The 12,032-nt window shown below is 51.8% G+C and overlaps 1 protein-coding gene across 12 annotated transcripts in view; it reads right to left on the reverse strand.

Moving 5' to 3' along the window:
* CC2D1B (coiled-coil and C2 domain containing 1B) overlaps positions 1 to 12,032 on the reverse strand; it is a 90,354-nt gene that overhangs the window by 26,237 nt on the left and 52,085 nt on the right. For all 12 annotated transcript variants that reach the window (XR_012646675.1, XR_012646674.1, XR_012646673.1 and 9 more), the window contains 3 exons: positions 7,266 to 7,461; positions 6,188 to 6,360; positions 5,373 to 5,498 (listed from right to left, as the gene is read on the reverse strand). Coding sequence is in view for 8 of the 12 variants with exons in the window: in XM_075003578.1 (XP_074859679.1) it covers positions 5,373 to 5,498; positions 6,188 to 6,360; positions 7,266 to 7,461 (495 nt within the window). In the remaining 4 variants the exon portion in view is untranslated. The remainder of the gene's footprint in view (positions 1 to 5,372; positions 5,499 to 6,187; positions 6,361 to 7,265; positions 7,462 to 12,032) is intronic.

Below are 12,032 nucleotides of genomic sequence, written 5' to 3' on the forward strand. Positions count from 1 at the left end.
CCCCAGGACGGGTTGGAAGGACTGTCTCTGACTGCTGTACTGTCACTTCTGGGAGAAACTGGGCATCTGTTGCCTAAGAAACCTCTCCTGTCAGACCCTGCTGAGTGAAGTGAGAGTCACTCCCGCTGGGGGACGGGGTGCAGTGCAGGGGGACCCTTGAACCCCATCACAGCAGCATCTCCCGGGGACGGGGATGGGGAACCTGCAGCACAGGGGTGGGGGGACAAGGGCCACGGCTCGGGGCCCACACTAACGCCTGTTTTCACTCTTCTTCCCCCGCCCCCCGTGTTCCGCAGCTGCACCATTGGAAGGACCGGAGAGCGCCGGCAAGGCATCAGTGGTCCCGGAATTCCCTCCGGGGCCATCGCTCCAGGCCAGCCCCACGGCGGGCAAGACAGCGGACCCAGCACCACCACCCGATGGCGACGGATCCCCAGCTGCTGGCCCTCCACCGCCGGCAGGTGGAGGTCACGGAGCAGCGGCTGTGGGTGGAGCAACGCCGCCTCCACCTCCAGGAGTGGGCGCTGGCCTGGCGCCAAGAGGCATGGGGGGCCTACATGGAGACCTTTAACCGCATAGCAGACTACCTGGCCCCCCATGCTGCGCCGGCCGCCACTGCGCCTGCCCTGACTGCTCCACCCGCTGCGCCACTTGCTGCTCCTGTCATCGCCGTGCCGCCCGCCGTCGCCCCGCCACCGAGGGCCGTTCCGCCGAGGGAGACCTGGGGCCAGCTGACACTCGCCGGCCATATCTGCTGGTCCGCCCGGCCCCCAGCCAGCCCCGGACAGGGCTGCGGCCGAGGCGGGGCTCCCGGCCACCCACCCCCAGTGCTGGACTATAGGGGTGTGGGGCCCAGGACGTGCCCCCACCTGTATATATTCCCCCCACTGTTTTGTTCTTTGCGTTGTATATAGTTTGTATTTATTTATTTGTGCCCCCCGTTTGCCCAGTCTAATCCTTCCCCCCCATGTAAATAGTTTTCCCCTTCCTTGTTATCCCTGTTTTTTTTTGTTAATATATACATACACTTTTCATATTTAAGTTAGTTAGAAGTTCCTGTATATAGTTAGTATTAGTTAGAACAGAGTTCAAAGTAAACAAGTTTGATTTCACAAACAAGTGTCTGCTTTTATTTGTGCAGGAAAAGTGGGGGGGTGGTGTGCTGTTGGGTGCTCCATGGTGTGGACGTAGGGGCAGGGTGTGTTGTGGAGGATGGGGGGGGGCAGCGTTCACCCTGCGGCCTCATCGAAGGGGGTCCACCTGGCGACTGGGGGGCAGCGGGTGGCTGCACATGAGCCCTGCCGGCCTCCACAGCCCAGCCCTGAAAGAAGGCCTCCCCCTTGCTCTCCACCAGATTGCGTTGGGCGCTGCACGCACCCACAATCTGGGGGATGTTGGTGAGGCCCGCATCCAGGTGGGTGAGGAGACATCTCCACCGCCTTTTGAGGCGGCCAAATGAGCGCTCCACCACCTGGCGTGCGTGGTTCAGGCGCTGGCTGAAGCGCTCCTGGCTGGCAGAGAGATGGCCCGTGTACGGGTGCATGAGCTAGGGCCGGAGGGGGTATGCCGCATCTGCGATGACGCAGAGGGGCATGGTGGTGTCCCCCACAGGGCTCTCCCACTGGGGGATGTAGGTCCCTGCCTCCAGCCGGCGGCACAGGCCCGAGTTCCGGAAAACCCGGGCGTCGTGGGTGCTGCCAGGCCAGCCCACATAAATGTCCTGGAAACAGCCCTGGCTGTCCACCAAGGCCTGGAGGACCACTGAGTGGTAGCCCTTCCGGTTTATGTAGCATCCTCCACTGTGCACCGGGGCGCGGATGGTGATGTGAGTCCCATCCAGAGCCCCAAAGCAATTGGGGAAGCCCAGGGTGGCAAAGCCTGCGATGGTGGCATCTGGGTCCCCCAGCCTCACCAGCCTGTGGAGGAGCATGGCGTTGATGGCACGCACGACCTGCAGGGGAAGCACATGGGAGAGCACCAATGAGGGGTGAGCAGGGTGTGCGTGGCCCTCCCCTGCCTGGGCCCCCCTGCCCGGGCTGCCTACCCGCCCCCCCAGCCCCGGGTCCTCTTACCTCCATGAGGACAGCCCCGACGGTGGCCTTGCTGACACCAAACTGCTGTCCCACGGATTGGTAGCTGTCTGGAGTGGCCAGCTTCCAGACAGTGATGCTGACCCGTCTCTCCACTGGGAGGGCACGCCGCATGGCGGTGTCCTGGTGCCTGAGTGCGGGTGTGAGCCACTGGCATAACTCCATAAATGTCTGTTGGCTCATCCTAAAGTTCCTGAGCCAGCGGTCGTCATCCCGCTCCCCAAGCACCAGCCGCTCCCACCAGTCGGTGCTGGTGGGGTAGCTCCACAGCCGGTGGCGTGTGAGGCAGGGGGGGGTGGGGGGTCGGGGTGCTGCAGGGTTGAGTCCTCCTCCCCTGCGGGCTGCTCCTCCTGTGTGGCAAGGAGGTGCTCAGCTGCCTCCCACATGGCATGGCTCCTGCAGGGGCAGCTGGGTGGACCTCTGGCTGCTGCTGCTGCTGCTGGGGGTCCATGACTGCATCGCCCAAGGTCGGCGTGCCTATGGCTCTGCAGGCCGCGTGCTGTGCAGGCTGAGTGTGTCTGGGAGGGGCCCTTTAAGGGAGCGGCTAGCTGTTGCCCCGGAAGCGCTAGCCCGCCCTGTGACCCTGTCTGCAGCTGTGCCTGGCACCCCTATTTCGATGTGTGCTACTTTGGCATGTAGACGTTCCCTCACTGCGCCTATTTCGATGTGGTGCTGCGCAACGTCGATGTTGAACATCGACGTTGCCAGCCCTGGAGGACGTGTAGACGTTACTCATCGAAATAGGCTACTTCGATGTAGGCTTCATGTGTAGACGTAGCTAATATTTCCTGTTGGCACATTTGCAGGTTAGAGGAATATACACCAGAGTCTGCCAGAGCACCTTCACGGTGTCAAGAAGAACTTCATTGATTAGCAATAGGATCTTGGCAGAAGAGGACATGTGAAGTTTTTCCAGCAGTTTATGCTGTTGGTCTTTAATTTTTTCTGATGGGATCTGTAAAACTTCTGCAACCCCAAAGAATAATGTCAAAGTGTTGGAAGTCACTGACAGATAGGTAGTGTGGGGGGCATGACAGCCTCATTAGGTGAGGATGAAAAACAGTTGGTGGAGCTGCCTCTTCCTCTTGTTCTTCCTTTTCAGGTGGTGCTGATCATTATTAGACCTCCTAAGAGCAAAAGACCTATGGAGAAGCAAGAAGTATACAACTCCATTCAGGCTCTCTGGTAGGGTTCCTAAACTGCACTTTGTGCATTGCACAAGGGAAAAATACAGCCAGTTCGGTGGAAGTAACACATGTGACTGTACTTGTCATGGCCACTGCTAGGCTTGAGGGCCAGTGAAAGACTGCATATAGCGAGTATAAGCTGCCTGTAGTAGAGAGAGAAACAATCAAGCCTTCATCTTCTCACCAATACCACTAGGGAAGGGAAGTGCCATTCTTTGTGGAGGGAGAAGCGGAATGAATCTAGAGAGGACAGTGGAAGTGAGGGAAGTCATATCACAGGAAAACATGTCAGAGACCAAGAGGTCCCTTCGGACATCTAAAGTCTTGTGGAGAAGAAAGCAGCATCACTGGTGATGTCGGAAGACACAGCACTGAAAGAAGGGGGTAAATCCCCAGAGACAATGGTAGATGGTGGAGGAGATTTGGCCAGTGCTGCTGGCTTGTTTGGTGACCCTGAGTAAGTTGGTACCAACAATTTTGTTAGTGCCAAGATCTTACTCAGTGTCATCAGTGCCAGAAACAGCACTGCTGTAAAGCCTGAGAGTGGTCTGGCTTGGTCCTGAGAATGATGTTGAAATAATGGCCATATAGAGCTGGGAAATAGTGCCAAGGTCCATAAGTCTGGTTGTTTAAAGTCTTTAGTTTGTTTCTTTGAGTTGGTACATGAGGTATTCAGACAAGCACCGGAGTTATTAGATGATGCTGAGGTAAATGATCTTGCTGGGGTCAGTGTTCTGGTGTGCCATACCTCAGACTGTGCGTAGAAAACCTGTCTCTTGTCATCCATATGAGCTAGGGATAACTTCTTCAGGGAAGGGGGAAAGTGAGGCTTGCTATATGACTTGGAAGAGCATGAGGACCTCTCTGGAGAACAGTCTGGGCCCAGGTCCAACGCCAGTTGAAGCAACTTTCCTCTAAGGAGCAGTTTCAGTCTAATGTCCCAGTCCCTTCTGGCCTTGGATCTGAAGCCAAAGCAGTGGGAACACTTTTGCAAAACTTGTCCACCTCTCAGACAGCAGATACACTGCCTGTGGCCACCCATCACAGGGAAGGTGGCTCCACCAGAAGCGCAGCTCTTAAACAAGGGGGATCTGGACCACCTCTAATTTTTTCCATCCATGTGCAGAATAAATGTTATGTGCACTGAGGCATGTGCTGATATGCACCACATCAACAGAAACATATGTTGCCCACTGTAGGTAGCTGTGGATGCTCTGCTAATCAGCTGGGAGGCATCTGATCTCACCTGGGCAGCTGCCCAAGCACTCAGCTGACCTGGATATAAGTTTGGAGGGAAAGCCTTCCCAGTTGGGAAAAGCAGGAAATGGGGAAAAACAAACTCAAACTATGAAAGAACTATAAATATAAAACCAAAACAAATAAAAAATGTTTTGGATAGAAAAAGAAAGGAGAGGAAAATACTACACTACACTGCTGTCGATTCTGTCACAGACGAAAAACAGAGAAGGAACTGGAAGCAGTTGGACAACACAGTACTAAAAGTACCTCTTGCATTCAGTGCAAGAGAGGGGAGGTTTGCACGTGGGGCCCAATGGGTACTGCTGATGAAAATCTCTAACCTCAGATGCAGGGGACACAACTCAGAGAAGAATCCCCAGTTTGTCCAAATCTCCAGAGGTGATTTCCCCACTGTTTTTAAATACAAAACTGAACTGTCTTTGCTTTGTTTTCTCTGCCTTCTTTCATTTTTTTTCTTTTAAATTTTAGACTTGGCATTCACTCAAGGATTATCTATATCCTAAAGGATTAAGGCTATTGTTTTCAAACTTGGATGTTCAAAATCACACACCTAAACCAATGGCCTTATTCGTAGCAGAAGGATTCCCACTGACTTCAACTGGAAATACCTGAAAACCAGGCCACTGATTTAGATGCCCAACTAAAAAACACCATATTTAAAAATACTGACTAAAGGACTCAAAGTACTTCTACATAGAAGCTGAAAATCCTGTCAAAAGGATGGGATCATTACCATAGCAGTGAAAGCAAAAAACAAACCACTATAATGCACAGAAAGCATTTTTCCATCACTGGCTTTTTAAATTATGATGCATTGAAAGGAAACAGTAGTTACCTCATGCTGGTCCTTTAGTAGTTTTATGAGTTGCATGTATACTTCTTCTGCTTTCTGAGAGAGTCTGACATCCTCATGGTGTATGAAGATAAAGTCACTCTCGTCATCTGTAGGAGGCGATGGTAGCTGCACAATACCACATAATATGGCTAAAGCTGTAAGTTTGTCACAGAAATTACAGATTCTAGGACTTTCCAGGATCTTATGACTTCCGAAGCAGCAAGTGGGGCTGGCCCAAGACCTGCCCTTTGGTCACTGTCCCGTCCATGTCGTCCTCGCCCTCGTGTCGCGCCCCCCACCCCCCGCAGCAGTTTGGTATATGAAAGGGCTCAGGGCAGCACCTACCTTGGGGGGGCTCCCCAGAATCACTGACGTCTACCTTCCTCAGTTCCTAGGTGGAGGCAAGGGCAGGCAGTTCTATATGGTGCCTCTACCCACAAGCACCACCCCTGCAGCTCCCATTGGCTGCTGTTCCTGGACAGGTCAAGAGTTGTGAATTTTTATTTACTGCTCATGAGACTTTTATTAAAGATACACATGACTAAAGCACAGCCTTAAACATGGTACATCTGGGCTTCCTGCAGCAGCACAAAAGTAAAACACAAGCAGGAAGAAGGGATGGAAGAGTGTGAACAGACCAGGGAAGATGGATGTGGAGGATGGTAAAGAGATATAGCATCTCTCATGCTAGGTCACTGGTTCCAACCCATCTGTTAATTGCCACAATGTTACGATTGCCCATACAACATGAGCTGGTGCTCTCAGCACAGATGTTTGAATTCTAAGAAACATTAAGGATTTTTGTCTTTACTAACCTTGGAAATATCAACAGATTTGCCACTTTTTGCCAGCTCAATCATTGGGTCTACGTTCTTTGCTCTCCTGAGATACAGCTTGGCTTGTTCAAGGTCATTCTGCTTCTTTGCTTTGATTGCTGCCTTCAGGTATTGCTTCTTCCTGTTCTCCAAAAATTCTAGTTGTTCACTTGCTGAAAAGGAACAACTATATAAAAACACTCATCTGACATAACATGTTGATTCATCATGTTCATTCTATTTGATTTACAACAGTGAAAATGTCAAAGCCCAATTACCAGCTGATAACACGTGACTGTGTGTTTGATATGCAATAGTCACGCCCTGGTCAATTCCACTTTTATTTCAAAACTGCAAAAAATAATACTTATTTCCAATTCTGTGGCACCTTGCCCCAAGGAACCCTAAAGTAATTTACAAGCTCACAAACTTTAATTTAAAGTATTAAAATAAACCTATGAGGTAGATACAAATTACCAAAGGGGAAACAGAGGTTACATAAATTGTGTAAAAATTACTACAGAGCTGGAAAAATCATCAGCAGAACTGGGTTTAAAACTTAACATAACTCACAGTTCTATGTTCAATCTTCTAGGAACACCCAAAAATGGAGTGATGCTTTACGTGTGTGTGCATACATTGTATACTCTCTCTATACAATTACTTTGCTTTCTCTGGCAAGTTGAGAGAGAAGAAAACACATTTGCTGCCAAGTATGATCATCTCCCATGGGAGTAGTGGATCCTCAGGTGGCTGATAAAATCTGTGAGCCACGAATCATTGTGAGAGACAGAATACTGCATACTCAGACAACTGTCTGGACTAGCAAGCTCATGTGAATTCACTTTGAGTTTCATGCTCAGGAGAGAGGCCTCAGCTAAGCATTACAAATCAATAAATGTATTGTGTCAAAATCAATGAATGTACTATTTTTCTAGTTATCCACTTTGCCTCCCAGAAACAGCTGCTCAAGAGATCAGGATTTTTTCCGAAAACTGTAAGAAAACATTAAGAATGTTTGATCGAAATGAAATGGTATGTGAACTGGTGGGAGACACCAGTATCTCTTTATCCTTACCACCTAGAGAGAGTTGCTGGGGCTTCTCTGGTGCTGTTACTGGGCTGGATGTTGATGTGGCTTTTTTCACATTCTCAGAAGAGTGCTCTTCCTGAGCTACAGCAGATGGCACCACAACTGGCTTAACAATTTGTGTTGGCTTCTCAGGCAGCTGAGCAGGCTTCTTGGCAACTGGTGCCTGTGTGGGAGGTTCATTCTAGCATTGCAGAAGGAAAGAGAAGTTACTCACCTGTAGTAACAATGGTTCTTCGAGATGTGTCCCCATGGGTGCTCCACAGTAGGTGTCGGGCTCGCCCGGCGCCGCAGATCGGAATTCTTCTAGCAGTTTCCACTGAATCACGCATGCGCTGGTGTGCGCCGCTCTCCCGTGCGCCCCTGGCCACATGCGCGATCCGGTCCCCGCCAGTTCCTTGATCAACCGCCTCGAATGCTCCTGAAAAACACTAGACAGAGATCCGAAGCAGGGAGGATGGGCGGGTGGTGGAGCACCCACGGGGACACATCTCGAAGAACCATCGTTACTACAGGTGAGTAACTTCTCTTTCTTCTTTGAGTGATCCCCGTGGGTGCTCCACAATAGGTGACTACCCAGCAGTAACCCAAGTAAGGAGGCGGGTAATCAGTTTATGTGCAGCTTGCCCCCGAGAGGACTGCTGTCGACAGACGGGTATCCTCTTCAAATACCCAATCTAGGTCATAATGCTTGGTGAAGGTGTCGTAGGACGACCAGGTCGCCACTCTACAGATGTCTTTTAACGCGATGCCCTTGAAGAAGGCTGTTGACACCGCCACCGCCCTGGTGGAGTGAGCCCTAGGCGGGGCCAACAAAGGAGTCTCTCGAAGCTTGTAGCACATTTTTATACAGGACACAATGTGCTTTGAGATCCTCTGTGAAGAGAGACCTTCTCCTTTGACCTGGAAGCGAGAGAGACTAGAAGCCTGTCCGTTTTCCAGAAGGACTTAGTTCTGTCTATGTAGAAGGCCAACGCCCTCCTCACATCCAGGAGATGCAGGCGTGCCTCCTTGCTGGAGCTGTGAGGCTTCGGGTAAAACTATTGGTTCGTTAAGATGCAACTCCGAAGAAACTTTTGGAACAAAGGCTGGGTGCAGCCATAAGGTTATTGCCTCCTTTGAGAATACTGTGCAGGGCGGCGTTGGCATCACTGCTGCAAGCTCACTCACCCTGCGGGCTGACGTAATTGCAAGGAGGAAGGTTGTTTTCATCGTAAGGAGATGTAGGGGAACTGTGGCTAATGGTTCGAAAGGTGGACCCGATAGCGTGCTGAGCACCAAGTCCAAATTCCACGACGGTGGAAGCGGTTTTCGAGGAGGGTACAGGTTTACCAGCCCCTTCAAGAACCTTGTAACGATAGGATGGGCGAATACAGTGGGACCTTCCTCTGTATGCCAAAAGGCTGATAGAGCGGCGAGGTGGACCTTTAGCGAGGATAGAGAAAGCCCGCCTCTTTTGAGGTCCAATAAGTATTCTAGTATTACAGGGATAGGAACGTCAAGGGGAGCTAACTGCTTGGCGGAACACCAGGCTGTAAATCGAGTCCATTTCTGCTTGTAAGTCCTCCTGGTGGAGGTCCTTTGGCTACATTCCAGGACTTGTTGTACTCCCTCCGTACGCATGCCCTCTAAGGAGCTGAGCCACTGATTAGCCATGCTTGTAGACGCAGACCCTGAGGGTGCGGGTGCACTATGGACCCCTGAGCCTGCGTGAGTAAGTCCGGCGCCACTGGTAGAGGAAGCGGTGGACGGTCCGACACGTGCAGAAGCAAGGGAAACCATTGCTGCCGATCCCAAGTTGGGACTATGAGTATCATGCGAGCTCTCTCCCTTCTGGCTTTCTGCAGAACCCTGTGGATAAGCGCTGTGGGGGGAAACGCGTAAAGTAGGGGGCCCCTCCATGAAATCATGAATGCGTCCCCCAGGGACCCCCGTCCCACTCCTGCCCTGGAGCAGTACGGGGGACACGTCTTGTTGTACTGGGTGGCAAACAGATCGATATGGGGAAACCCCCACGTACGAAAAATGCACCGTAGCAGATCGGAACAGATCTGCCATTCGTGTGTGAGTGCGAAGCGCCTGCTCAGCTGATCTGCTTTCACGTTGTGAGCGCCCGGCAAACACGAGGCTTTCAACGTTATGTTGTTGGCGATGCACCAGTTCCACAAATCGGACTGCTTCCGCACATAGGGCACGGGATCGTGCTCCTCCTTGTCGATTGATGTAAAACATAGTGGAGATATTGGCAGTATTGATCCAGACTACTTTGTCATGTAGGTAATCTCAAAAATGTTTGCAGGTGTTGAACACTGCTCTGAGCTCCAGTATGTTTATGTGCAGTGTCTGTTCCGCAGGGGACCATAGCCCTTGTGTCACCTTGTCACCGATGTGCGCTCCCCATCCTATGTGGGAGGCGTCAGTAGTAAGAAAAATAGAAATTCGTGGTTGGTGAAAGGGCACCCCACTAGCAGATTCTTGGGGTTTTCCCACCATGCCAGGGATCTGCGCGCCTCTGTCATGGGCGACACCACCCTGTGGACAGTGTGGGATGCCGGTTTGTAAACGCTCGCCAACCAATGCTGCAGGCTTCGCATGTGTAACCTGGCATTCTGTACCACAAACGTGGCGGCCGCCATGTGGCCCAGCAGCTGTAAGCACGTTAAGACCGGCACCGCGGGGCTGTATGTGATGACTTGCACCAGCAAACTGATGGCGCAGAAGCGGGCGTCGAGTAGGTACACCCTTGCTGTGATAGAGTTTGTGTGTGCCCCTATGAACTCTATATCTTGTGTGGCTTCGGTCTTTGACTTTGCGAGGTTGATAACTAGGGCCAGCAAAGAAAACGTGTCCGCTGTGATGTGTATCATGCGCAAGACCTCTGCCTTCGAGGCCCCTTTCATCAGGCAGTCGTCCAGATATGGGAAAATAAACACCCCCTGTCTGTGCAGGTAGGCTGACACCACTGCCAGGGTTTTGGTAAAGACTCTGGGGGCCGAGGAGAGGCCGAACGGAAGAACCCTGTACTGGAAGTGCTCCTTGCCGACCGTGAAGCGGAGGAAGCGTCTGTGTGCCAGGTGGATTGTTATATGAAAGTAGGCATCTTGTAAGTCGAGGGCTGCAAACCAGTCTCCATCGTCCAGTGCCGTGAGTATCGAGGCAACTGTGATCATCTGAAAACGTTGCTTGTGCAAGTAACGGTTGAGGCCCCGAAAATCTAAGATGGGCCTCCAAGCCTCCTGTTTTCTTTTCTGTTAGGAAGTAGCAGGTGGTCCACCTCCTGCTTGAGCCTCGCCTCGTGGGCAGCATCCCTTAGGTGAGGCCTGGTGGGAAGCTTCGTCGGTGGGAGCAACTGGAAGGGGATCGTGTAACCCATGGCTATGATCTCCAGGACCCTGGCACCCTTGGTCGTAGCCCCGTTGATATTGAGCACGCTGTGGTTGGTAAGCGTAGCATCTTTGCTGAGGATAAATTTTTTTTTCCCCCCCATGTATGGGGGAGTATAAATGCCCAAGGTTCTAAGTGTAGCTCTCGAGTCCTTACTGGAGTGGAGGACCGAGTCGGTTGAGTCTGCAAACAGCTTTGTGTATCGAAGGGAAGATCCACGATCTTTGCCTGTAGGTCCCTAGGGATACCAGATGTCTGGAGCCAGGATTCTCTACGCATGACCTCTGCTGTAGCAGTTGAATATGCAGCCGTGTCCGCCACGTCCAGGGCAATCTGGGCTCCTGTCCGCAATGCTGCGGAGCCCTCTTGAATAATCGCCTTTAACACCAGCTTTTTGTCTTCCGGAAGTGAATCCATGAGGAGAGTAAGTCTGGAGTAATTATCAAAATTACGGTTTGCTAGGGGTGCCGCATAATTTGCCATTCTCAATAGCAGGGTAGAAGAGGAATATACCTTCCTGCCAAAAAGCTCTAGCTTCTTAGCATCTTTGTCCGATCCCCCCGATTTGTACTGAGAAGCCTTCGACCTCTGCTGGGACAATTCGACCACCAAAGAATTTGGTTGTGGGTGACTAAAGAGGAACTCCATGCTCTTTGCCGGGACGAAGTGCTTCTTATCCGCTCTCTTGTTCATAGGCGGGATAGAGGCCGGAGTCTGCCATATGGTAGTGGCTGACTCCATAATGGCTTCGTCCAGCGGAACAGCAATTTTGGATGAAGCCAGGGGTCTCAAATTTTTCAGGAGTTTGTGATGTTTCTCCTGCACCTCTGCCGTTTGAATGTCTTGTGTGAAAGCTACCCTTTTAAATAGCTCCTGAAATTGTTTAAGGTCATCCGGGGGGGAGACATCCCCGGGGGCCATGGCCTCATCTGGGAAGGATGAAGAGAAACCACTGGGGTAAACCTCCCTCGAACCCTCAGGCTCCTGCGGTCGATGATACACTTGCTCCCTGGAGGATTGTGAAGGAAAGTCTCGGGGTTCTAAAACTAACTCCCCTTGAGACAGCTCTGTTTCCGTCCCTGATCGAGAGTGTCCACGGGGGTATTGAGCGGCCGGGGGGGGACCTGCCCCTGGACGTAGGCCTGCGGTGTCTGTGTCCAGCATGATGAGGATGACCATAGCAGCATGGGCAAGGGTCCGGTGGAGACGTGAACCACCCACGGAGTGTGTACCCCCGATGTCTGGGAGAGCGAGACCTCTGCGACGACAGAGATAGAGGTGAAACTGGTTTGTGATAGTACTCCAGTGGATCCAATCCCAGAAAGGGTGAAGGTGGCCCAAGCCATGGTGACATTGGTTGGAGGAACGGAG

Source organism: Carettochelys insculpta, chromosome 9 (genome assembly GCF_033958435.1).
Source record: "Carettochelys insculpta isolate YL-2023 chromosome 9, ASM3395843v1, whole genome shotgun sequence".
NCBI lineage: Eukaryota > Metazoa > Chordata > Testudines > Carettochelyidae > Carettochelys > Carettochelys insculpta.